The sequence below is a fragment of the Rhinopithecus roxellana genome, chromosome 7 (genome assembly GCF_007565055.1).
Source record: "Rhinopithecus roxellana isolate Shanxi Qingling chromosome 7, ASM756505v1, whole genome shotgun sequence".
Taxonomy (NCBI): Eukaryota; Metazoa; Chordata; class Mammalia; order Primates; family Cercopithecidae; genus Rhinopithecus; species Rhinopithecus roxellana.
Window position 1 is genome coordinate 58,430,494 of NC_044555.1, and position 26,397 is coordinate 58,456,890.

The 26,397-nt window shown below is 57.4% G+C and overlaps 1 protein-coding gene across 2 annotated transcripts; it reads left to right on the top strand.

The window, feature by feature from the left end:
* Positions 1-6,804: 6,804 nt before the first annotated feature.
* On the top strand, positions 6,805-22,594 carry PLXNA3 (plexin A3). Of its 2 annotated transcripts, XM_010369210.2 has the most exons (33): positions 6,805-6,950; positions 8,687-9,307; positions 9,626-10,165; positions 10,666-10,848; positions 11,993-12,121; positions 12,192-12,292; positions 12,552-12,675; positions 12,758-12,914; positions 13,003-13,102; positions 13,356-13,470; positions 13,617-13,817; positions 14,025-14,121; positions 14,240-14,430; positions 14,518-14,663; positions 14,733-14,853; positions 14,959-15,095; positions 15,206-15,376; positions 15,640-15,733; positions 15,814-16,053; positions 16,127-16,270; positions 16,349-16,583; positions 16,664-16,806; positions 16,885-17,141; positions 17,245-17,311; positions 17,405-17,551; positions 17,638-17,797; positions 17,961-18,064; positions 18,270-18,366; positions 18,588-18,778; positions 19,088-19,257; positions 19,736-19,948; positions 20,119-20,269; positions 21,545-22,594. In XM_010369210.2, the coding sequence occupies exons 2-33, from the start codon at positions 8,714-8,716 to the stop codon at positions 21,638-21,640; spliced, it is 5,616 nt and encodes a 1,871-aa protein (XP_010367512.1). In that variant the 5' UTR covers positions 6,805-6,950; positions 8,687-8,713; the 3' UTR covers positions 21,641-22,594. The 2 variants fall into 2 exon arrangements, with proteins under 2 accessions (XP_010367512.1, XP_030790348.1); XM_030934488.1 differs by lacking the exon at positions 6,805-6,950 and having other exon boundaries at positions 9,156-9,311.
* Positions 22,595-26,397: the final 3,803 nt, after the last annotated feature.

The following is a 26,397-nucleotide window of genomic DNA, read 5'->3' on the forward strand; positions in this document are numbered from 1 at the left end:
GAAAGGCCAGCAAACAGCTCCCTGTTTCCTCCCCTGGCCTGAAGCCAAGAAGAAAGGACAGGGGATAGCCCCTCACTGGTCAGGAGCACCTCAGTCCTGGGTCTGGCCTCCCCTTCCTGGCAAATGTGGAGATCTGATGGCGCCCGACAGTGCAGAGGCCCAGTGTCTCATTCAGCGTGGCTGGGAAGTAGCCATCTGGCACCACTAGGAATAGAGATGAGGGTAGAGTAATGTACTTTTTCTTTCTTTCCTTTTTTTTTGGAGACAGGGTCTTGCTCTGTCTCCCAGGCTGGAGTGCAGTGGCGAGATCTCAGCTCACTGCAGCCCCCACCTCCTGGGCTCAAGTGATCATCCCGCCTCAGCCTCCTGAGTAGCTGGGACTACAGGTGTGCACCACCACACCCAGCTATTTTTATGTACATGAAAATTGGAACAGAATTTAAAAAACATTTTTTTGTAGATATGGGATCTTAAGAGCTCTGTTGCCCAGGCTGGTCTCGAACTGCGGGGCTCAAGTGATCCTGCCACCTCAGCCTCCCAAATTGCTGGGATTGCAGGTGTGAGCCACTGTGTTTGGCTGAGGAGGCTATTTGATGCTCCGGAACTGGATAAGGTCACCAAGGATCAGTGTGTATCGGGGTGGTCACCTACTTTGCTCACCTGGTCCTCGTTCCTGGGGGCTGTGTGTTTAGACAACAGAGAGGGAAACAAAAGACCAAAACAAAATGTAGGAACAAGATGAACTGGCCTTTCTAGCATGGGGACATTTAAGCTGACATCCAAATGACAAGAAGTCAGCCATTCCAATGCGGGAGGGAGCGTTCCAGGCAGAGGGAACACCGAGTCTGGGTCAAAGGTGAGCTGGAGGCTGGGCACAGGGGCTCACGCCTGTAATCCCAGCACTTTGGGAGGCTGAGGCGGGTGGATCACTTGAGGTCAGGAGTTCGAGACCAGCCTGACCAACATGGTGAAATCTCATCTCTACTAAAGATACAAAAATTAGCTGGGTGTGGTGGCAGGTGCCTGTTATCTCAGCTACTCAGGAGGCTGAAGCAGGAGAATCGCTTGAACCCAGGAGGCGGATGTTGCAGTGAGCCGAGATCATGCTACCACATTCTAGCCTGGATGACAAGAGTGAAACTCCATCCCCAAAAAAAAAAAAAAAAAAAGGGTGAGCTGGGCTGGAACAAGGGGAAGGAGGAAGCTCCAAGATGAGGGGCAGGGCTGGATGCTACCCTTTTCCCTCACCTTCACTGTCCAGCAGAAGCCATGTATTCAGGTGGTTCCCATGTCAGTGTGGAAGCCAGTTCCTGCAATGTCCCCAACAGAGATGTGCTTTTCTTCAGTGCCTGCTTACCTGTCCTCTTTCTCTAGACAAAGACAAGCTCCTATGGCTGCCCCTCCTGGCCCTCACCTTTCTCACATGAAAGGTATTGCACTTGCATGCTGTTCGACACCGTAGCGTCCATTAGCAATATATCCCAATAGTTGGCATCTTTCCACATGGGTGCATAGAGACCCTCCCCATTCTCTCTTCAGCTACAGAGTCGGCATGGCAGATATTGGCCAACTCCACTCCCTAGGGCCTGCCCACTTGGCAGCCCCACGGGCAGGATGAGGGCCAGCTCCCCCAGCCTTGCCCACACAGTGCCCTCACTCGCCGCAGGGAGGCGCATGCCAAGCTGAGATGGAGACATGGTTTCTCAGCGTGTGGTTTTGTTTCTTTGTATTTTTAATTTTTTCAACTGAGGAAAAATTCACATAACAGAAAAGTAGCTATTAACCATTTTAAAATTTACAATTTGGTGGCATTTGGTACATCGCATTGTTGTGTGACCATTGCCTCTCTCTACTGGAACACTTTCATCCCCGAAAGGAGATCCGGTGGTTATTCAGCAGTCTCTCCCCATTCCCCAGCTCCCCAGGCCCTGGCAACTGCTAATCTACCATCTCAATGGATTGGACTGTTCTGGAAGCTTCACATCAATGGAATCATACAATGCATGACTTTTTGTGTCTGGCTTGTTTTTCTTAGTATCATGTTTTTGAGGTTCATCCATGCTGTAACATGGTCAGAATTCCTTCCTTTTTATAACTAACTGAGTCGTAGTCTGTTGTCTGTGTACACCACATCTTGTTTATCCATTCATCCATGGATGGGCATTTCAGGTGTTCCTACCTTTTGGCTATTGTAAATAATGCTGCTATGAACATTCACGTACAAGTTTTTGTTTGATCTTAGTGTGGTTTTTAATTTGTATTTATCTTTTCACATGTTTAAAAACTATGTGCATTTTATTTCTCCTGCAAAATGTCTATTCCTGACATTTGCCCATTAATTGTATTGTTGGTCTTCTTGGATTTTTTTTTTTTTCTTTTTTTAAATAAAGACAGGATCCACTATGTTGCCCAGGCTGATCTTGAAATCATGGGCTCAGGTGATCCTCCTGCCTTGGCCTCTTGTTGGTCTTTTTTATCTAGAAACCGGTCGGGTGCAGTGGCTCATGCCTGTAATCCCAGCACTTTGGGAGGCCGAGGTGGGCAGATTACCTGAGGTCAGGAGTTCGAGACCAGCCTGGCCAACATGGTGAAACACCGTCTCTACTAAAAATACAAAAATTAGCCAGGCGTGGTGGCGGGCGCCTGTAATCTCAGCTGCTCAGGAGGCTGAGGCAGGACAATTGCTTGAACCTAGGAGGCGGAGGTTGCAGTGAGCCGAGATCGCACCAGTGTACTCCAGCCTGGGTGACAGAGCGAGACTCTGTCTCAGATAAATAAATAATATGTAGAATCCTAGGTACCTTCCATATATGAAGGAGAATACCCCTTTATGTTAAATAGTGCAAATACTTTTCCTCGTTTTTCATTGATTTTATGGTGTTTTTTAGACACAAGAAGTTTATGTTTAGCTAGTTGGACTCTTTTGTCTTCTATGCCTTCTGGGTTTGAGGTCATAGTTAGAAGGTCTTCTGGAAGTCAGTGTTATAAAGGAAGTGATTGGAGGCTTTTACCAGGAGCAAGACATAATCTTAAGTTTTCCAGTCACTCTTGTAGCAGTGTGGCAAAGGGACTGGGGGAGGGCAAGCATGGGAGTCCAGTGAGGAGGCCACCACAGCCATCCTAATGAGAGACTGGTGGCTTGGACCAGGGTGGGAATAGAAGATCAGCTTCTGGATAGATTTTGGGGGGAGAGGCAACAAGATTTGCTGAGGAATAGGACATGGTGTTTGAGAGAAAGAGAGGAGTCAAGAACTCCAAGACTTTGGCCTGAGCAAGAGGAAGAACCTTTACTAAGATGCGGGGCATGCAAAGAGAAGCAAGTCTGGGGTGAACAACGAAGGCTTCGCTTGTGGAAATGGTATGTTGAGATCCAAGCAGAGATTTGGATCTATGAACCTGGAGCCTGGAGTTCACAGGAGAGCTTGAGAGGATGGAGTGAGAACTTGCAGAGCTGTCAAGACAGGACATGATTGATGCTCTGAAACTAGAAAGATGGCCAAGGGAATCGAAGGGTAACACCTGTGCATCTGGTCAAGCCAATGGATGAGATGACAAAGATGGGACTAAGGCCAGGCGTGGTGGTTCACGCCTGTAATCCCAGCACTTTGGGAGGCCTAGGCAGGTGGATCATTTGAGCCCAGGAGTTCGAGACCAGCTGGGCAACATAGACTCTGTGTCTATAGAAAATACAAAGATTACCTGGGCATGGTGGCACACACCTGTAGTCCCAGCTACTTGGGAGGCTGAGGTGGGCGGACCACTTGAGCCCAGGAGGTGGAGACCAGCCTGGGCAACATGGTGAAACCCTGTGTCTACAAAAATTTCAAAAATTAGCCTGGCGTGGTGGCATGCTCCTGTAGTCCTAGCTACTTGGGAGGCTGAGGTGGGAAGATTGCTTGAGCCTGGGAAGGCGAGGCTATAGTGAGTGGTGTTCATGCCACTGCACTCCAGCCTGGGTGACAAAGTGAGACATTGTCTCCAAAAAGATTATTATACAAAAATCAATTTTTTTTTTTTTTTTTTGAGATAGAGTCTTACTCTCTGTTGCCCAGGCTGGAGTACAATGGCATGATATCGGCTCACTGCAACCTCTGCCTCTTGGGTTCAAGCGATTGCCCCCCCACCTCAGCCTCCCAAGTAACTGGGATTACAGATGCCTGCCGCCATGCCTGGCTAATTTTTGTATTTTTAATAGAGACGGGGTTTCGTCATCTTGGCCAGGCAAGTGATCCGCCCACCTCTGCCTCCCAAAGTGCTTGGATTGCAGGCATGAGCCACCACACCTGGCCAATCAATTGTATTTCTACACAAAATCCAAAATGAAATTAAAAAAATAATTCCATTTGGCCGGGCATGGTGGCTCAAGCCTGTAATCCCAGCACTTTGGGAGGCCGAGACGGGCGGATCACGAGGTCAGGAGATCGAGACCATCCTGGCTAACACGGTGAAACCCCGTCTCTACTAAAAAAAATACAAAAAACTAGCCGGGCGAGGTGGTGGGCGCCTGTAGTCCCAGCTACTCGGGAGGCTGAGGCAAGAGAATGGCGAAAACCCAGGAGGCAGAGCTTGCAGTGAGCTGAGATCTGGTCACTGCAAAAAGAATAAAATATTAATATTTTTTAAAAGAAGCATGAGATTTGTACACTGAAAACTACAAAACATCATTGAAAGAAATTAAAGAAGACCTAAATAAATGGAAAGACATCTGTATTAGTCATGGTTCTCCAGAGAAACAGAACCAACAGGACACACACACAGCTTATTTTAAGGATTTGGTTCACACAATCGTCGGGGCTGACAAGTTGGTGTGAAATTTGTAGGACAGGCTGGAAACTTGGAGAATTTCTGTGTTACAGTCTTGTTGTTGTTGTTGAAATGGAGTCTCACTCTTGTTGCCCAGGCTGGAGTACAATGGCATGATATCGGCTCACTGCAACCTCTGCCTCTTGGGTTCAAGCGATTGCCCCCCGCCTCAGCCTCCCAAGTAACTGCGATTACAGATGCCCGCCACCATGCCCAGCTAATTTTTGTATTTTTAGTAGAGACGGGGTTTCACCATGTTGGCCAGGCTGGTCTCGAACTCCTGAACTCAGGTAATCTGCCTGCCTCGGTCTCCCAAAGGGCTGGGATGACAGGCCTGAGCCACCGCGCCTGGCCTGTGTTACAGTCTTGAAGCAGAATTTCTGCTTCTCCAGGAAACCTCGGGTTTTGCTCTTAAAGCCATCCAACTAAATGGATGAGGCCCACACGCATTATCAAGGGTGATCTCTTTTACTTAAAGTCAGTTGAGGGCCGAGCACGGCGGCTCATGCCTATAATCTCAGTACTTTTTTTTTTTTTTTTTTTTTTAAGACAGAGTCTTGCTCTATCTCCCAGGCTGGAGTGCAATGCCATGATCTTCGCTCACTGCAACCTCCCCCTCCCAGGTTCAAGAGAGTCTCCTGCCTCAGCCTCCTGAGTAGCTGGGACTACAGGCACATGACACCGTGTCCGGCTAATTTTTGTATTTTTTGTGGAGATGCGGTTTCACCATGTTGGCCAGGCTGGTCTTGGACTCCTGACCTCAGGTGATCCGCCCACTTTGGCCTTCCAAAATGCTGGGATTACGGGCGAGTCACTACACCCAGCATATCCCAGTACTTTGGAAGCCTGAGGCAGGAGGATTGCTTAAGCCCAGGAGTTCAAGACTACCCTGGGCAATGTAGCAAGACCCTGTCTTTCTCTACAAAAATATGAAAAGTTAGCCAGGTGTGGTGGCGCTTGCCTGTGGTCCCAGCTACCTGGGAGGCTGAGGCAGGAGGATCCCTTGAGCCCAGGAAGTCGAGGCTGCAGTGAGCCATGATCCAGTGCCGCTACACTGCAGCCTGGGTGATAAAGGGAGACCTCAATTTAGGGGGAAAAAATCTATCTTATCTATCTATACATACATATATATGGTTAATAAAAATGGGCAAAGGAGTTGGATAGATATTTCTTCAGAGATCATATACAAAAGGCCAACAAGCACATGAAAAGATGCTAAACATCATTAGTCATCAGGGAAATGAAAAGGAAAACCTTAGCGGGACACGGTGGCTCACACCTGTAGTCCCAGCACTTTGGGAGGCTGAGGCGGGAGCATCGTTTGAGCCTGGGGCGGTCGAGGCTGCAGTGAGCTATGATCTCACCACTGCACTCCAGCCCGGGTGACAGAGCGAGACCCTGTGTCAAAACAAAACAAAAAAAAAAAAAAAGGAAAAATAAAGCAAGGGAAGGAAGAAAGGCCCGGGTTCAGAATCGCCGGGGAAGGGGCTGGTTTGGACGGCTGTCGCCGCAGGCCCTCCGGGTTAGAGACCGTCGGGGGCATGTCTTGAGCTAGGGGCGCGAGTCCTTCGGCGGCGGTGCACCTGAGAGGCAGGGACCAGCGAGGCCGCGCCCCGGTGGCAGGTGACCCCAGGCGCGTCTCCGAGCGCCAGGGTGGGGCGAGGCGGGCGCGCGCCCCAGGCCCGAGGGGGTGTGGCGCGCGCGCGCGCGCGCGGGTTCCGGGGTCGCCCGAGGCGGGGGGCGGGGAGCCGGGGCGCGGGGGAGGCGCGCGCCGCGGACGCGGCCATCGAGCGAAGGGGGTCGGCTGGCCGGGCGGGTCCCCCTGCAGGTCGCGGGGATCGGGGCTGCGCGCGAGGTCCCTGACCGCGGGGAGCAGCGGCCCCGCTCGCGCCCCCTGCCGCTGCGTGCCCCTCGGCCGGGCGTCCCCGGGCGCTCCCGCCCCGCGCGGTGGTACGGTCCGGGTTTAAAAGGCTGCGGCGGCCCCCGGGCCGGCCCAGTGTGTGGGCGGTGGCGGCGGCTGCGCGCGTGGGGCCTGGGGCCCGGGGCGCGGGGCGAGGCCGAAGGGGCGCGCGAGCGGGGTCGCGGTGGGGCTCGGGGGCGCGTCCACGTGGCCAGAGGGCGGTCACCCGGAGCCAGCGGAGGGACAGGTAGGTGGCCGTCATCTTCGCCGTCCGTGCGGGGCCAGCCAACTTGGGGCCCGGGGCTCCGGCTCGGACTGTGGGGGTCAGGCCCTACCCCTGCCCGTCGGCGCCGGTCTGCCCGGCCCCTTGTGCCCCGCGTGGTGGGGACGCCAACCCAAGACCAGCCCCTTGCCCAAAGAGGACCCTTTGTCGCAGGGGAGCGGCCCCTCGGAGGATCAACGCTGTACTTCCCTCCCGCTAAGGGCTCCGCGAGTCCGCCGAGGGGTGCCCTGATGGGGCCCGGGCAAACTGGACCAGCAGCACAGTGGGGGGTGTTGGGGGGCGTCCGCTGGACCCGCGTCTCTGCGTGGGGCTGCCCCGTCCTCAGGCTCTCTGCTGGCCCAGCTGTACCTGTGATGCCCGAGGTTGCCACTTACAGGTGGGGGCTGGGCCTGAAATTCTGCCTCCCCAGGTCTCCCTCCCTACCTGTCCCCAGCCTGTTCCTAGGCTTGTGTTCCCGGGGTGTAGAGGAGGTGAGGACAGGATGTGGCCTCTCTTTTCTTTGGTCTTCCTTTCTTCTCCGGCTGTTGCATGAGGGTCCAGCTGACAAAAGAGCCCTGGAGAGGTGATCAATCGGAGCTGAAACTTTGCAGTTTCAAGCTGGGCCTGCTCCTTGTTCTGGCAAATGCATTTTTTTTTACCTTTTTCTCTCCTGTGCTTCCTTGGTTTGGTTCCCTGCACCGCCCCCCCACACCCCCCCCTCAAGCTGGGTACCTCCTATCTGCCCCCGGGGGCTCTGGCACTGAGAGGGTAGCGCTGAGCCCTGCCCTGTTGGCTGCCAAGACACTGCTCTGCTGTCTTAGCAGCCTGGGGCTGGCTGGGTGTGGCCTGGGGGCTAAGTGCCAGTCCCAGCACTGTCCCTGTGGCTCCTGCCCTGTCTCCCCAAGGCCTTGACTGTATCTGGGGACATTGCTCCTCCTTTTGTAAGGCTCCTGGGACTCCGAACAGCAAGTAGGGCCTCCTGTACATTCCCTTCCCCAGTGAACCTCTGGGTCTGGAGGGGGAGCCGCGCAGGCTGTGCATGAGCAGAGCTTGACTTATAATGTGTGTCTGGGTGCGTGGCTGAGGGGGCAGGCGCGACTCGGCTTTGTGTTGCATCCGGGACGCCAGACAGCGGGCTCCTGGACAGCCAGCTGAGGCCCTTGTCAGGGAGGCAGCTGGGGCCCCTTCAGGGGACATGGTGGTTCTGGATCCTCCATCAGGCCTCCATTCCCTAGACCTCTATCCCAGGGCTCCTGGTGGCAGTGCCGCTCCGGGTGGTGTTCCTGCCCCTGCCCCTCTTTCTCAGCTTGCAATTGTTCTGTCCCTGCCTCCCTCTCCCCTCAGCTCAGGCGTTGGGGGCAGCCCAGAGGCCTGGGGCTTGCTGTTCTTTGCTGTTGGTTGCCCTGGGCTCTGAGGTGTGGCATCTGGGGTCTCAGTTCCAGAGGGTCTCCTGCCTGGCCTTTCCCAGCATCTGCTCTGCTGCCCCCTTGGGTGTGGCCCAGCTGAGGCGAGGCCTCCTGGCTCCTTTCCAGCACGGGGGCTGAGGGACGATTGATGGCCCCCAAGCCTGCCCTCACTAGCTGCTCACTCATGCGCCCTGGCGGAGGCCCCTCCTCTCTCCCTGTCGCGGTGGCCATCTGGGGCTTTGGCGGGGTGGTGGGTGAATGGCCCGGCCCTCTGTGGCTCGAGGCCTCTGACTCCCACACACCGTCTCTCCCCAGGCCTGTCCCCAGGCACGGCTGTCGGCCATGCCCTCTGTCTGCCTCCTCCTGCTGCTGTTCCTTGTCGTGGGGGGGGCCCTGGGCAACAGGCCCTTCCGTGCCTTTGTGGTGACAGATACCACGCTTACCCACTTGGCTGTGCACCGGATGACTGGAGAGGTGTTCGTGGGTGCAGTGAACCGAGTCTTTAAGCTGGCCCCCAACCTGACTGAGCTGCGGGCCCATGTCACGGGGCCTGTCGAGGACAACGCTCGCTGCTACCCACCCCCCAGCATGCGCGTGTGTGCCCACCGCCTGGCCCCCGTGGACAACATCAATAAGCTGCTGCTCATAGACTATGCGGCCCGCCGCCTGGTGGCCTGCGGCAGCATCTGGCAGGGCATCTGCCAGTTCCTGCGTGTGGACGACCTCTTCAAGCTGGGTGAGCCGCACCACCGCAAGGAGCACTACCTGTCAGGGGCCCAGGAGCCCGACTCCATGGCTGGTGTCATTGTGGAGCAGGGCCAGGGGCCCAGCAAGCTGTTCGTGGGCACTGCTGTCGACGGCAAGTCGGAGTATTTCCCCACCTTGAGCTCCCGCAAGCTCATCAGTGATGAAGACAGCGTGGACATGTTCAGTCTCGTGCGTGAGCCTTCCTTCCCTCCTTCCTCCACCAAGTCCTGGCTCTGCCTCCCAGAAGAGTCCTGTTCTGAGAGGGGACTTTTTGGCTCCTCAGTGTCTGGGATGCAGACAGGTTGCAGAGGGTGGGACGACAGCCTGAGCCCAGGCTGTGGGGGTCCCCTATGTGCGGGGAGGCTGATCACCCTGCCCTATGCAGCCTTTCTGGCCTGGGCCTCTGTGATCTTCTGGGCGGGAGGGGGATGCAGAGGGAAGCTGGCAGTGGCCCGCGATGTTGGCACAGGGCCTCACCCAATGCTGTCTTCTCCCCCTGCTCCCCAGGTGTACCAGGATGAGTTTGTCTCCTCCCAGATCAAGATTCCCTCGGACACGCTGTCCTTGTACCCTGCCTTTGACATCTACTACATCTACGGCTTCGTCAGCGCCTCCTTCGTGTACTTCCTGACGCTGCAGCTGGACACCCAGCAGACGCTGCTGGACACAGCGGGGGAGAAATTCTTCACGTCCAAGATCGTGCGCATGTGCGCTGGGGACTCAGAGTTCTACTCATATGTGGAATTCCCTATCGGCTGCTCCTGGCGTGGCGTGGAGTACCGCTTAGTGCAGAGCGCCCACCTGGCCAAGCCTGGCCTGCTGCTGGCCCAGGCCCTGGGCGTGCCGGCTGACGAGGACGTCCTCTTCACCATCTTCTCTCAGGGCCAGAAGAACCGAGCCAGCCCACCCCGGCAGACCATCCTCTGCCTCTTCACTCTCAGCAACATCAATGCCCATATCCGGCGCCGTATCCAGTCCTGCTATCGCGGCGAGGGCACTCTGGCCCTGCCCTGGCTGCTGAACAAGGAGCTGCCCTGCATCAACACTGTGAGCCCCTCGTCACCCCACATTGGTTCTCTGCCCTGTCCCAGGTCTGCTGTGCCTGGCCTGGGCTCACGGCCAGTCATCCTGTCCCAGGCTTTGCCATGGCCCTGGAAGTGGCACCTTTGCCCTCCCACCTGTTTCTCCCTTCCAGGGGTCCCTGCCCTCTCCTTCCCTGTCTCTGGCCTGCCCAGTGCCCCACTTCTGCTTCCGTTCCTAGCTCATTCCTCCTTGCTCTTGTCTCCTGGATGCCCCTTGTCTTGAGCCAGCGAGTGTCCTGTGGGCCCAGGCTTCGCTCCTCCCTCCCTGCTGTCCCTCCTCTGTCTCCCTCCGTAGCCGCCAATTTTCTGGAGCACCCTAGGGCGAGCAGTCAGGCCTGGCTGGAGGGGACCGGGTTCTAGATCCCGTTCTCTTCTGGGACACAGGAACTGCCAGCCTCCATCTGACTGCTGTGTGCTTGCACCGGGGAGCTCTGACTCTCACGGGTCCCTCCTCTGTTTCACCAGCCCATGCAGATCAACGGCAACTTCTGCGGGCTGGTGTTGAACCAGCCTCTGGGAGGCCTGCACGTGATCGAGGGGCTGCCCCTGCTGGCCGACAGCACCGATGGCATGGCCAGTGTGGCCGCTTACACCTACCGCCGGCACTCTGTGGTCTTCATTGGCACGCGCAGCGGCAGCCTGAAGAAGGTGGCCCCCAGAGCCCTGGGCATGTGGGGGTGGGGACAGTCTCAGATATGGGACAAGGCTGGTGGTGGGAACACACAGGAGACCCCTGAGGATAGGACAAGAGAGGACATGGCTGGTGCAGGGAGGGAGATTTCCCTGGCTGGGTCCCAGGAGCCTGGCCCTGCTCCTCGGGTGGCCCCTCGGCCACCCACCCTCACCGTTGCCAGTTCCCACTGTGGACTGAATTGCCAGCTTCCTGTGGCTCTGGGGACAGAGAACAGACCTATTGTGGGGTCTCCCTGCCACGAGAGCAGGGCTGGGGCTGAGCCGTCATTGCTGGGTCCTTTGTTAAATGAATCAGAGAGCAAATGCCCTGCCCCTTGAACCTCCCCATCCCGTGGATGGACCCGCTCGTCCCTGCCCTCTCCTTGGCTCACTACTTCCCATCCTTCTCCTCCCACCCAAAATGTCACTTTCCCAGAGAGGGCTTTCCAGATCCATGCACCCGCCCCACTGTTCTTTCCCTCATGGGACCTGCGGCTGTGGCTGCTTCCACTGGGGATCTGGGGGTAGCTTGGCATGAAGGGGGAGGTGAACTGGGCACTCAGGTACATTCTGAATAGGTAGGAGTTGGGGGACTGCAGTGCTCTCATCCTGCTTGCCTCATAGATGCAGTGCCATCCCCCAGGAGGGCAAGAGTCGGTCTGGGGGCGTAGGGAAGGGTTTGTGGAGAAGGATGCTGAGCTCTCCTGGCCCACTTGCTCTGTTCCTGGGACCCTCTTGTTCTTTGTAGCAGCTTTTGTTGAACACGCACCATCCAATTCACCCGATTAAAGTGCACAGTTGAGTGGGTTTCTGTGGATCTGCAGAGCTGTGCAGCCATCGCCACTACCTCTTTCCCGTAATCAGTGCCATCCTCTAGCTCTTCCCCTCCCCTGAATCCCCTGACCCTGGGCAACATGAATCACTCTGTCCTCCTGTCTGCTGAGGGCATTTTCTGGCATCTGCACCCTCTTTTTTCTGGCCTCAGGGCTGTGGGTGTGAGTGCTGAACCCCACCAGGCCCTGACTTCACCTCAGCCACAACCTCCAAAGTCTCTGGCCGGAGAAGACAATGTCCCAGGTGCAGGAGGCTGTGGTGGCATCAGGCTGGTCTTGTGGCTCAGGTGCGGGTTGATGGCTCCCTGGATGCCCACCTGTATGAGACGGTCCCCGTGGTGGATGGCAGCCCCATCCTCCGAGACCTGCTCTTCAGCCCAGACCACCAGCACATCTATCTCCTGAGTGAGAAGCAGGTGGGCCTGTGATGGGTGGCGGTGGGTGGTGGGGTGGGGGCGGGCTGGGTGCTGATGTGGCTGTCCCCAGGTGAGCCAGCTTCCAGTGGAGACCTGTGAGCAGTACCCGAGCTGCACGGCCTGCCTGGGCTCCGGGGACCCACACTGTGGTTGGTGTGTGCTGCAGCACAGGTGAGGGCGGGGGCCCCTGCTTGGGGAGTTGGAGGGCCCCACTAGCCAGGGGGAGCCAGCCACACCCAGCCGTGCCCTTGCGGCCTCCCCTGCCCTCCTCCACTTTCTCCAGCTAATGAGCGGAACCTCCACCCCGAGTGACGTCCCTCAGGCCCCCGGGGACGAGGCCAAGGCTCGCTGTTGCCTGGCACTGTGAGCTGGACAGGCCTGGGCCCTCTCAGGGCAGTGGCGGGACCGGCTCTGGCCCGACCTCGTGCAGGTGCTGCCGCGAAGGGGCCTGTCCGGGCGCCTCTGCCCCGCACGGCTTTGCTGAGGAACTGAGCAAGTGTGTCCAGGTGCGGGTCCGGCCCAACAATGTGTCAGTGATGTCGCCTGGGGTGCAGGTGAGCAGCTTGGGGGTGCCGGGCTGGGTGTGCACACATGTGCTGGGAGTGCGCCCTGCCCTGAGCCCTCTGCTTCCCCCAGCTGACCGTCGCCCTGCATAATGTGCCGGACCTCAGTGCAGGCGTGAGCTGCACCTTCGAGGAGGTGGCGGAGAGTGAGGCGATCCTGCTGCCCTCCGGTGAACTGCTCTGCCCCTCACCCTCCCTCCAGGAGCTCCGAGCTCTTACCAGAGGGCATGGTCAGTGGGTTGGGGCTGCCCAGGGTGGGGCAGGGTGAGGCCTCTCCCTGCCCCCAGAGAGTTCATGGCCACCCCGGGACTGCTGCAGGGGCCACCCGCACCGTGCGGCTGCAGCTTCTCTCCAAGGAGACAGGCGTGAGGTTCGCCGGTGCTGACTTTGTCTTCTACAATTGCAGCGTCCTCCAGTCGTGAGTACCTGGCCCAGCACCCACCCCTACCCCTGGGGATAGAGGGAACTTCTGGGACAGGCGACACCTGCAGGGCAACTGTTTCTGGGGCATCAGGGGCTAACTGTCAGGTGCTGATAGCCCCTGACATCCCCATATCTCTCTGTCCCCTGATATGGCTGCCTTCTTCCTTCGGTTCCCGATGTGTCCTGTTGGGGAGCAGTGAGGGGCAGTGCAGCCTCCTCTGTTATTTCTGAAGCCACTTCCCCCCCAGGTGCATGTCCTGTGTTGGCAGCCCCTACCCCTGCCACTGGTGTAAGTACCGCCACGCTTGTACCAGCCGCCCCCATGAGTGCTCCTTCCAGGAGGGCAGGGTCCACAGCCCTGAGGTGAGGCGGGCGCCGCGTGTGAGGGGCTGGGCTCTGCGGTGCGGGCGGGTCACTGGCTTCTGTGTTCTCAGTTTCTTTGAGCCTTCTCTGGGCTAGGCCTGGAGAAGGGTGGCCTTGTGTGCAGCTGACAGGTGTTTTCTCCCCAGGGCTGCCCTGAGATCCTGCCCAGTGGGGACCTCCTGATCCCCGTTGGGGTCATGCAGCCTCTTACCTTGCGGGCTAAGAACCTACCTCAGCCGCAGTCGGGCCAGAAAAACTATGAGTGCGTGGTGCGGGTGCAGGGGCGGCAGCAGCGGGTGCCTGCCGTGCGCTTCAACAGCAGCAGTGTGCAGTGCCAGAATGCCTCGGTGAGGTCCTGCCCGCTGCCTCCCTTCGGGGTCTGGGCTGTGGCATGGTGCGGATCGTTCTTGTCTATGCCCAGCTCCCTGGCAGGGAACTCTCTGAGTCTCCTGCTAGGGATTCCTGTACCTGGAGGAAGGGGACAGCTGGCAAAAATCTTGGTGGGGGGGATTCTGCACATCTTATCTGGGGTCCCATGGGTTCTTTTCCTCTAGTACTCCTATGAAGGTGATGAGCATGGTGACACCGAGCTGGACTTTTCTGTGGTCTGGGATGGAGACTTCCCCATAGACAAGCCTCCCAGCTTCCGAGGTAAAGGGCAGCACAGGCAATCAGCACTGCTGGGGTCGGGTCTGGGGGCCCTAGTGCTCCCCACTTGCCACTTTTCTGCGGCTGCCTGCTCCGTTAGCAGTGCCTTCTGTGCCTGCAGCCCTCCTGTACAAGTGCTGGGCGCAGCGGCCTAGCTGTGGCCTCTGCCTCAAGGCTGATCCCCGCTTCAACTGTGGCTGGTGCATCTCAGAGCACAGGTGCCAGCTACGGACCCACTGCCCAGCCCCAAAGACCAACTGGATGCACCTGAGCCAGAAGGGCACCCGGTGCAGCCACCCCCACATCACGCAGGTCAGCCTCCCTAACCACCCCTGCCCACTGCCAACAGGGCCCCTGGGAGCCTGAGCCAACCCTCTCACTGCTCATCCTGCTCCACAGATCCACCCTCTTGTGGGGCCTAAGGAAGGAGGCACCCGGGTCACCATCATGGGTGAGAACCTGGGCCTCTTGTCCCGAGAGGTGGGCCTGCGGGTGGCTGGTGTGCGTTGCAACTCTATCCCGGCTGAGTACATCAGTGCTGAGAGGTGAGTGCGGCTGTGTGGGTGCCCGGGCTGTGTGTGGCCTGGCCGGCCCTGACGCTCTCTGAGCCCTAGGATCGTGTGTGAGATGGAGGAGTCGCTGGTGCCCAGCCCGCCGCCGGGGCCCGTGGAGCTGTGCGTGGGTGATTGTTCAGCTGACTTCCGCACACAGTCGGAGCAACTCTACAGCTTTGTGGTGCGTGGCTGCTGGCCCTCCCCCTTCCTGTCCCTTCTCTCTCCCGCAAGGGGCATGTGGAGCAGCCCGGCCTGGCTCCTCCCTTCAGGGCAGCTTCTCCCGCAGACCCCAACATTTGACCAAGTGAGTCCCAGCCGTGGCCCGGCGTCAGGGGGCACACGGCTCACCATCTCAGGCAGCTCTCTGGATGCTGGCAGCAGGGTCACAGTGACTGTGAGGGACAGCGAGTGCCAGTTCGTAAGGTGGGCTGGGGCCCTGACAGCTTTGGGTTGGGCATTGTGTCGGGGGCCGTGGGGACGGGGGGTGGAAGGCCCTGGGCCACCCACTCCAAGCACCCCACTTGCCAATGTAGGAGAGATGCCAAGGCGATCGTGTGCATCTCACCCGTCTCCACCCTGGGCCCCAGCCAGGCCCCCATCACACTTGCCATTGACCGGGCTAACATCTCCAGCCCCGGGGTCATCTACACCTACACTCAGGACCCGACCGTCACCCGCCTTGAGCCCACCTGGAGCATCATCAAGTAAGACCCTGGGGGACTGGGGAGCCCGGCAGTGTCCAGAGGGCTCAGGGACTCGGTGGTCTCTGAGCTCCAGTGGGGCCCCTCCTGGAGCCAGGGCCCTCATTGGTAGAGGAGGTAGAGCTGTCCTGGCCGCACAGTACCCACCACTCACTAGGTGATCCAGGGTCAGGGAAGGCCTGGGCTGCCACGGCAGCCTCGAGCACTCTCCAGGGCTGGGTGGGTGCACTGGAGGAGGGAGCCTGAGGCCCCTGCCCTGTCCCTAGCGGAAGCACCGCCATCACTGTGAGTGGGACACACCTGCTGACGGTCCAGGAGCCCCGGGTTCGTGCCAAGTACCGCGGCATCGAGACCACCAACGTGAGTACCAGCTGCCCCGCCCCACCCGACCCTGCAGCCCATGGCTTCACGTGCCTGGCTGTCCACCTTTGTCCCCACAGACATGTCAGGTGATCAACGACACTGCCATGCTGTGTAAGGCCCCCGGCATCTTTCTTGGGCAGCCCCAGCCTCGGGCGCAAGGCGAGCACCCTGATGAGTTTGGTTTCCTGCTGGACCACGTGCAAACCGCCCGCTCCCTCAACCGCTCCTCCTTTACCTACTACCCTGACCCCAGCTTTGAGCCGCTGGGGCCCTCTGGTGTGCTGGACGTCAAACCGGGCTCCCACGTGGTGCTGAAGGTGCAGGCGGGGTGGGAGTGGGGAGGGGCGGGAAAGTGGAGAGCCCTGGGCTGACGCTGTCCTCCATCCCCAGGGCAAGAACCTGATTCCCGCAGCAGCCGGCAGCTCCCGCCTCAACTACACCGTGCTGATAGGAGGCCAGCCGTGTGCGCTCACTGTCTCAGACACACAACTCCTGTGCGACTCACCCAGCCAGACTGGCCGGCAGCCTGTCATGGTAGGTGGGGATGGGGAGACCCCCTGGGCAGCCCAGGGTGGACATGGTGGTCAGCTCACCTCAGGCCTGTCCCCACAGGTGCTGGTGGGTGGCCTGGAGTTCTGGCTGGGCACCTTGCACATCTCGGCAGAGCGGGCACTGACCCTACCGGCCATGATGGGACTGGCGGCGGGGGGTGGGCTCCTGCTGCTGGCCATCACAGCTGTGCTGGTGGCCTACAAGCGCAAGACTCAGGACGCGGACCGCACCCTCAAGCGCCTGCAGCTGCAGATGGACAACCTGGAGTCCCGCGTGGCTCTGGAGTGCAAGGAAGGTGCCTGAGGCGGGGCGGGATGTGGTGTGGAAGCTGGGGACCTCCCTCCTGCCCACTCACTCCCTCTCTCCACCCCCCAGCTTTTGCAGAGCTGCAGACAGACATCAACGAACTGACTAACCACATGGACGAGGTGCAGATCCCCTTCCTGGACTACCGGACCTATGCCGTGCGCGTGCTCTTCCCGGGCATCGAGGCCCACCCGGTGCTCAAGGAGCTGGACGTGAGCCTCTGCCTCGCCTGCCCCTACCGGTTCCCTTCAGGGCTGATCCCACCCTCTGAGACCTCCTGCTCCCCACAGACACCACCCAATATGGAGAAGGCTCTGCGCCTCTTCGGGCAGCTGCTGCACAGCCGCGCCTTCGTGCTTACCTTCATCCACACGCTGGAAGCCCAGAGCAGCTTCTCCATGCGCGACCGCGGCACCGTGGCCTCGCTCACCATGGTGGCCCTGCAGAGCCGGCTCGACTATGCCACGGGGCTGCTCAAGCAACTGCTGGCTGACCTCATCGAGAAAAACCTCGAGAGTAAGAACCATCCCAAGCTGCTGCTACGCAGGTACCTGCCTCACTCTATCCAGGCCACGCCCTTGTCCTGCCTGGCCCTCCCCCCTGCCCAAGCCCCACCTCTGTCAGGCCCAAGCACCCCTCTCTTGCCCTAGGACAGAGTCAGTGGCTGAGAAGATGCTTACCAACTGGTTCACATTCCTGCTGCATAAGTTTCTGAAGGTGCGCCAGGTGGGTGGGTGGCAGGGAGGTGGTGGCGGAGGACCAGCTGATGGTCAGGCAGGCAGCCAGCTGTATACCTGTCCCTGGCTGCAGGAGTGTGCTGGGGAGCCTCTCTTCCTGCTTTACTGCGCCATCAAGCAGCAGATGGAAAAGGGCCCAATCGATGCCATCACGGGCGAGGCGCGATACTCCCTGAGCGAGGACAAGTTGATCCGGCAGCAGATCGACTACAAAACACTGGTGAGCCCAGGGCCAGGCGGGCCAGAGGTGCGGGCGCAGAGAGAGGCCTCACCCTAGATTGATGCTGGGGTCTGCTTTTCCCTCAGACCCTGCACTGTGTGTGTCCGGAGAATGAGGGCAGTGCCCAAGTCCCAGTGAAGGTTCTCAACTGTGACAGCATCACCCAGGCCAAAGATAAGCTGCTGGACACTGTGTACAAGGGCATTCCGTACTCCCAGCGCCCCAAAGCTGAGGACATGGACCTGGGTGAGGTCCCCGCCCTCTCTTCCTGGCTCCTACTCATACCCTCCTGTGCCGTGTGACCTCCGTGGGCTCTCCCACTCCCCACCTGAACCCTGTTCTCTAAGAGGAGTGGGCCAGGGACTTGGGGGCTTCCAGCATAATCTTAAGGGCTGCCTGTGGCCCACAGAGTGGCGCCAGGGCCGCATGACTCGCATCATCCTCCAGGATGAGGATGTCACCACCAAGATCGAGTGTGACTGGAAGAGGCTCAACTCACTGGCCCACTACCAGGTGAGGGGTTGGGGCCCGTTCACCCCCAGGGCCACCTGGGAGCCAGGACCCTGCCTTGAGCTGTAGCAGGACACAGGAGCAGTGGCCCTGGCTCCCCCTGCCCTTCTCCCTGGACTCGTGGGCTCCCATCCTGGGTGTGGGTGGGTGGGGGCTCCTTGGCTTCTCAGCTTCCTGCACTGCCCTCCTCTGTCTCTGGGGCCTGCAGGTGACAGATGGTTCCTTGGTAGCGCTGGTGCCCAAACAAGTATCTGCCTATAACATGGCCAACTCCTTCACCTTCACGCGCTCCCTCAGCCGCTACGGTAGGTGTCTCCACTATGGTGGCCGTGTGCCCTTCAAGGCTGCTTAAGCCGTCCCAGGGAACCCCCCTCCTAAGTGCCATTGGGAGGTCTGCGATTCTGTGGAGTGTAGATGGAGGGTTAGCCAGTGAGGGCAGATGGGTCCCCACAGGCTGCTGGGCTCCCGGGAGAGTGGGGCAGGGGCCAGGTGTTGGCCTAAGGGTCACATGCATTCTCTGCTCCAGAGAGCTTGCTCCGCACAGCCAGCAGCCCTGATAGCCTCCGCTCACGGGCGCCCATGATCACGCCTGACCAAGAGACGGGCACCAAATTGTGGCACCTGGTGAAAAACCACGACCATGCCGACCATCGCGAGGGGGACCGTGGCAGCAAGATGGTCTCCGAGATCTACCTGACACGGCTGCTGGCCACCAAGGTGTGGGCCTGCCTCTCGCCACCTTGGCCTCTGCACAGATGCTTAGATGCCTTCTTCTTGGCCTTGGCCCAGAGGTTGTCCCGGCCTTACAGGGGAGGGGACCATGGATCATTTGGGTCCCGTGGGCCTTTCTTAGGGTCTTTGCTATGGGAACTCTGAGCCTTAGATCAAGGCCGTGTCTATCTGAGAGGCCACTGGCCCTGTAGGGAAGCCCCGCTCTTTGCCAAACCTTTCTGCCTCCATCTGCCCTGCTCTGGGGACATCCCAGCCTGGCTCCCTCATAGCCTGTGACCTCTCTGCCCCACACAGGGCACACTGCAGAAGTTCGTGGATGACCTCTTTGAGACAGTGTTCAGCACAGCGCACCGGGGCTCGGCCCTGCCCCTGGCCATCAAGTACATGTTCGACTTCCTGGACGAGCAGGCCGACCAGCGCCAGATCAGCGACCCCGACGTGCGCCACACCTGGAAGAGCAACTGGTATCGCCCTGTGCTGGGCTGCCAGCAATCTGTCTGGAGATGGGTGGGCGAAAGATGCTGGTGGCTCTGCTGGGACCCAGGGCCTGGAGTAGCATCCAGGCAGGAGGGAATGAGGCCTGGCCTGGGGCTGACACTGACAGTGCCATCAAGCCAAGGGGCCCATTGCGTCCGGTCCTGGAGCTGGGCTGCCCGGGTGGGTGGGATGGTGGTGGCGGGGCCTTTGCGCTCTGGGGTCTTGCACCAGGTAGAGATGCTGGTGGTGAGAGCAGTGACAGGAGAAGCTGCGGAGGGGGTTGAGACTTACTGAGAACAGAAGTTCAGTGGAGACTTTGAGGAAAGGCCGTTCACCCTAAATGTGTTGCTCTCACCACCTCTGGACAAGATGTGAGCCGGCCCGACAGGAAAGAGATGTGCACATGGGAGGGGCCCCCCGGGCTCACTAGGGAGCCTCAGGGGCGTGACCCTCTGTTGTCCACAGCCTGCCGCTGCGCTTCTGGGTGAATGTGATCAAGAACCCGCAGTTCGTGTTCGACATCCACAAGAACAGCATCACGGACGCCTGCCTGTCGGTGGTAGCCCAGACCTTCATGGACTCCTGCTCCACATCTGAGCACCGCCTGGGGAAGGACTCGCCCTCCAACAAACTGCTCTATGCCAAGGACATCCCCAACTACAAGAGCTGGGTGGAGAGGTGGGCTCTGCCCTGCTGTGGGTGGCAGAGGACAGGGCCTGCCCCTCCCTGGGCTGCCTGTCTGAGGCAGGCCAGCTACAGGGAGAAAGCCCGGGGACTGGCTGGGCAGTGAGGGCAGGGGTTCTAGTTTTTGTGACATCGCCCGAGTGACATACTCAGGGTCCCAACAGGTATTATCGAGACATTGCAAAGATGGCATCCATCAGCGACCAGGACATGGATGCTTACCTGGTGGAGCAGTCCCGCCTCCATGCCAGCGACTTCAATGTCCTGAGTGCACTCAGCGAGCTCTATTTCTATGTCACCAAGTACCGCCAGGAGGTGTGTGTCATCCCCACAGACTCCCAGTTACTTGGTCCTGAAGGTGCAGTCAGTGACAAAGACAGGAGGGTTGGTGAGGGTTGGGGACAGAAGGGACACAGAGCCTATTTCTTTTTTTTTTTTTTTTTTTTTTGAGGCGGAGTCTCGCTCTGTCGCCCGGACTGGAGTGCAGTGGCCAGATCTCAGCTCACTGCAAGCTCCGCCTCCCGGGTTTACGCCATTCTCCTGCCTCAGCCTCCTGAGTAGCTGGGACTACAGGCGCCCGCCAGCTCGCCCGGCTAGTTTTTGTATTTTTAGTAGAGACGGGGTTTCACCGTGTTAGCCAGGATGGTCTCGATCTCCTGACCTCGTGATCCGCCCGTCTCGGCCTCCCAAAGTGCTGGGATTACAGGCTTGAGCCACCGCGCCCGGCCACAGAGCCTATTTCTTAGATTGTTCACGGTCTCTCCCCGACCAGGGCCCGGGGCCGGCACAGGTGATGCTCTCTGGGATCACAGGTAGATGCTGGAATTTGAGGGACCCAGGAGATAAGCCACTGGCTGGGTACAAAGTGGCCACTGGGCAAAAGTTAAAGGGCCTGAGCACTGGAAGGGATGGGCCAGGCTTTGTGATGAGAAATGGCCAGAGGCAGGAGGACATAGAGGTGTGGACTTTAGGATGGAGTCTGGGCCGGACACATTTGCAAGCCTCTGGATGGCATCAAGCCCTGAGCCTGGATGAGCTCACAGGGAAGCTGCAAGTGGGTGTGGAGGGAGAAGCGGCCCAAGCACTGAGCCCAGGGCCCCAGGACACAAAGAGTGGAGGGGAGGGGAGGGGAGGCGCGGCAGCCAGCAGGGAGGATGCCCGAGAGCGCCTGGTGTAGTCTGGCAACCTGAGCCAGTGAGGACCCCTCACAGGTCAGGGAGTGGCAGTGGCCAGCTCTGTCTTCCAGCGCTGCTGCTGGTGAAGGATGGTGTCCTGCAGAACGCTCACGGGGTCTGGCAAGGGTCACGGGCCTGGTGAGGGAGGCTTGGGCTAGGAGGTAATGGGAGGGGGAATCCAGCACAGCAAGTCCAGAGTCCAGGTCGCACCCTAGCCGTGGAGAGGAGGAGAAAGTGCTGTTGTCCGAGGGGCATTTGGGGCTGAGGAGAGCTGGTGGGTTTGTACAGGGGCTGCGGGGGAGGACGGAGGGGTGAGGCATGTGGGAGGGAGGAGCCCAGCTGGGAAGTGGGGACTTTGCACGGCAGGAGCTGCACCCCCTACAGAGCCCAGCTCCAGGGGATTCCTCTCCCCCAGATTCTCACGGCTCTGGAACGAGATGCCTCTTGTCGGAAGCATAAGATACGGCAGAAACTGGAGCAGATCATCAGCCTCGTGTCCAGTGACAGCTAAGGGCGGTGGAATGGGTGAGGAGGGGCTTCTCAGTCCTGAGCCGTCCTCCCCTCCAGGGGAGCGGCTGGCTCGAGCATGGGTCCCCAGGCTGAGCCCTGGATTGGGTATCGTGGAGCAGGTCACCCTGGCCAGGATGCCCCCAGCACACCCAGGCCCCCTTCATTAGTGCCTTGCTTTGGGCCCTGCAGGGGGAGGGGTGACAGGATGAGCCCCCATCCCAGCAGCAGCAATACCCCCACCCTCCTGCCCTGTGCCCAGGTGTTGGGACAGATCCGCTCTCCCTGCTATTTATATCCCTCTGCCTATTTATTGAATCAAACTCCGCCTCCGTCTCCATCTGTAAATATGTGTCCCCCATGGGATGTTGCCAGTCTCACTCACCTGCCTGTTCTTGAGCTGTCCTGGGCCCTGCCACCCGTCTGGGCTCCTTTGTGTAGCATTATCAGCCTTGGTCTGGCCTCTGGCACCTCACCCCTGCCATGGCTGACCCCACCCATTCCAAGGCGGGGTCACAGTACCAGTGGCACTTGGGGTGAGGTCTCCAAAGCTTCCTCAGAATTGTGGCTGTGCCACACTGGGCCACAGGGTCCCCCTCAAGCATCTTGGGGCCCTCTTCTTGCTGAGCATCTGGAGGATTGGACCCAGGCTTGTGCCAGGGCCTGACTTAGGCCTAAGGGCCCCAGAATGCTCCTCCTCCTCAGCCTACTGCCAAACGTCCTCAGTGTTGTGTGCACCTGCTCCGACTCACTCAGCCGCCCCATTCAGCGCCCGCTCCGTCCAGCGCCCGCCCTGAGGGGCCACGGCGGCCGTGCCTTACTATTCCGTGTCTTCTGCCTCCTCTGAGGAATCTGACCTTGTCTCATGGTCCCAGATCCCCCATTCTCTCCTCTTAGTTGCATGAGATTTTTTCTTTGTTCATGGAATGTTTTTTCCTAATTAAATGTTGGGAAAATGGCGCCCATGTGGGGCTCTGTCTTTGGGGCAGGTCAGTAGACCTGTGGATGCTGCATGAGCTAGAGCTGCATTATGGGAGAAAGGACCACTCCTTGCAGGGTCCCAGAGGGTCTGGGGAGGTGCAGGGCCATGCCCGACCCATCAGCAAACCCTGGGCTCTACCTTCAAGACAGATTCAAGATAGATAGATTCTCCTCCCTTCCACCAGCCCTACCCAGCTCTCCCGTGCCATCATCTCTGCCTGGATGCCAGTCTCCCTGCTTCTGCCCTGGCTCTCTCCAGCCTGTTCTCAGTGTGGGAGGCAGAGAGATCCTGTTATGATATAAGGTGGATCATGTTGCCTCACTGTTTAGAACCCTCCAGTGGTTTCAGCTGTGGCCAACTCCTTCAAAACCTGACAATTGTGTACTGTCAAGGTTGTGGCACCCATCATGGTGCACCTACCAAAGTCTTAACTCCCAGGTCTATTAAGTAATGCAGGTGGGGGGAAGGTGACATGCAATTTACTTTTTTTTTTTGAGACAGAGTATAGCTCTGTTGCCCCAGCTGGAGTGCAGTGGCAAGATCACAGCTCAGTGCAGTCTCAAACTCCTGGGCTCAAGTGATCCTCCCACCTCAGCCTCCTGAGTAGCTGGGTGTGTAAGTGCACTCTACTATGCCAGGCTTTTTTTTTTTTTTTTTTTAATAGAGATAGGGTGTCGCTGTGTTGTTCAGGCTGGTCTTGAATTCCTGACCTCAAGTGATCCTCACCCCTCAGCCTCCCAAAGTATTGGAATTACAGGCATGAGCCACTGTGTCTGGCCAGGTGAGATGGAATCTTATTATTTTTACTTTTTATGGTTTTTTGTTTTGTTTTGTTTTGTTTTTGACAGAGTTTTGCTGTGTCGCCCAGGCTGGAGTGCAGTGGCATGATCTCGGCTAACTGCAAGCTCCGCCTCCCGGGTTCACACCATTCTCCTCCTCAGCTTCCCGAGTAACTGGGACTACAGGCACCCACCACCACACCCAGCTAATTTTTTTGTATTTTTAGTAGAGACAGGGTTTTACTGTATTAGGATGGTCTCGATCTCCTGACCTCGTGATCCACCTGCCTCGGCATCCCAAAGTGCTGGGATTACAGGCATGAGCCACCATGCCCGGCCTTTTTTTTTTTTTTTTTTTTTTTTTGAGACAGGATCTTGCCCTGTTTCCCATGCTGGAGTATAGTGGCAAAATCAACTCACTGCAGCCTTGATGTCCTGGGCTCAAGTGATCCTCCTGCCTCAGCCTTCTGAGTAGCTAGGATTACAAGTGCTTGCCACCATACCCAGCTGTTCTTTTTTTTCTTTAGTAGAGATGGAGTCTTGCTGGTCTTGAATTCCTGGGCTCAAGTGATCCTCCTGCCTTGGCCTCCCAAAATGCTGGGATTACAGTTGTGAGCAACTGTGCCCAGCCAAGTGAGATGCAATTTTAAATAGGGTGGCTTGGACAGCTTGGAGGCCACCTGAGTTGGGTTTAAAAGCTGCCAGTTCCAGCTGTCCAGCTATGGGGCCACAGTGCCAGACAGTGGTGGTGGTTACAGGACTGTAGGTATGCCAAAACCAGACATGTCCACGTAACAACCAACTGCACAAATAAGGAGTAAAATAATAAAGAGAAGGACGTGTGAGGCAGGACTGGATTGTAGCCCAGGATAAAGAGAAGTTGTGGGATGACAGCTGTGCCATCGGCCCAGACAGAACCATCTGGACAGGGGACAGAGGTAAGGGAGATGGTTGAAAATGTTACCATCATATGATAATAACAACTAAGCCACAGGAAAACAAGACAGTTTTTAACCTCAGGGGAAATCCCTCAGAAATGAATGGAATCTAACAGCAGCATCATGAGAGGAAGAGGAAGGGGAACAGAACTAAATTGGGGCCAGGTGTGGTGGCTCACACTTGTCATCCCAGCACTTTTGGAGGCCCAGGCGGGAAGATCACTTGAGCCCAGGAGTTCAGGACCAGCTTGGGCAACATAGCAAGACCCTCTCTCTACAAAAAATAAAAAATTAGCCTGGCGTAGTGGTGCATGCCTGTGGTCCCAGTTACTCAGGAGGCTGAGGTGGGAGGATTGCTTGAGCCTGGGGGACCAAGGCTGCAGTGAGCCATGATTGTGCCAGCCCAGGTGACACAGCCAGACCCTGTATCAAAAAAAAAAAAAAAAAAAGATTGGCTGGGCGTGGTGGCTCATACCTGTAATCCCAGCACTTTGGGAGGCCAAGTCCGGTGGACCACCTGAGGTCAGGAGTTCGAAACCAGCCTGACCAACATGGAGAAACCCCGTCTCTACTAAAAATACAAAATTAGCTGGGCATGGTGGTGCGTGCCTGTAATCTCAGCTACTTGGGAGGCTGAGGCAGGGGAATTGCTTGAACCCGGGAAGCAGAGGTTGCGGTGAGCCGAGATTGCACCGTTGCACTCCAGCCTGGGCAACAAGAGTGAAACTCCGGCTCAAAAAAAAAAAAAAAAAACAGTGAAAGATCTATATTGCCAACTATTCATCAATAATTAATGTCTAAAAAATATTAAGAAAGGAAGAAAGGAATAAGAGCAAAAGAGAGGGAGAGAGGAAAGCGTCATCTTCATAAGCTGAAGACCAGTGCCAACGTCACCACTGGCAGAGCTCCCGATTCTACAAAGGGAAACTGTTCCTCCATATGGAGTAATAGGGACTGAATATGTCCTGCCATATGAAAGAACCCCCCAAACCAGACAAAATATATGGAATGTAGAGTGTAAAGAAACTGGCTGTGGGCTAGTGAGGTGTGTGAACTGGGAAACAAGGTAAGCCATGCGGCTGGCCCAGTGTCGTGTGTGGAGTTTCCTGGTGGAGCCTGGCAGACACTCGGACTTTAGGAGTTGAAACTGATTCAGAGAATCCCAGCAGCTGGTGTTTGCAGGGCGGAGAACCAGAGAGAAGAGAGCTGCACAGGGAAAGAACCCTGGATATCCACAGAGGCTCCTGCTCCAGTATTGAGCAGACGACTACTGGTGAGCACCGGCGCATGAGGAAGCTACCCAAGGCCAGGGAAGGCCATCACCCCAGCAGGAGAGGATGAACAGTAACTCCAGTGTGCAAGCAGGACAGGGCCTAGCAGCTGTCCCCATCCACCAGGATAGAGAAGCTTATGTTCACCTAGGGAGCACTGGCTAAGGAGCTTTGGCCAGGGGGCCCAGAATGCTGTTTGTTGCTTCCGTAGAGGGAAACTGAAGCCTACAGTAAGAGCTGCTCTGGTCCCACACAGCACATCTTCAAAACAAGATTCAAAAGGATCAAACCATTTCCATGTTTTCTGAGAATAAAAGCAGTTGTACTTCTTCCTTTCCACTCAGAAAATCCGACAGAATCTACGAAAGAGCCCTAAGACTGAGTTTAGCAAGGCTGGAGACGCTGTATTTTCCAGGGAGCCAAATCCTTGCCCCAGACACTAGTCAATTGCCCCAGCACTGTCTTTACTGATCGTTACAGAAAAACAGCTCATGTTAGATTTGAAAATAAGGAAAAAAATTTAACACTAAACTTGCAAATATTATGTGGTACATATTAGTTACACATTTACTACGTAAATGCAACTGTAAAACTGAGGAAGTATTCCAAAATGTTGACAGTAGTTAATCCCGAATGACAGAACCCAATTGATTTTCATTTTCTTCCATTTCCTAAATTGTCTTCAATTTCCTCGTACTCCTTGAATATCTGAATTCTGGAATCTCCCCTGCAACCCAAGCACAACGACAAGAATATTGGGAGGTGCTGCAGCTGAAAATAAACTCAGACTT

What these genes read in the sequence shown, in the direction of transcription:
- PLXNA3 (XM_010369210.2), top strand. Translation starts at nt 8,714, where the DNA reads ATGCCCTCTGTCTGCCTCCTCCTGCTGCTGTTCCTTGTCGTGGGGGGG. An exon ending in AGCAACTCTACAGCTTTGTG is followed by an intron (nt 14,854 to 14,958) that starts GTGCGTGGCTGC and finishes CTTCTCCCGCAG; the next exon opens with ACCCCAACATTTGACCAAGT. An exon ending in TGCTGCATAAGTTTCTGAAG is followed by an intron (nt 17,312 to 17,404) that starts GTGCGCCAGGTG and finishes CCCTGGCTGCAG; the next exon opens with GAGTGTGCTGGGGAGCCTCT.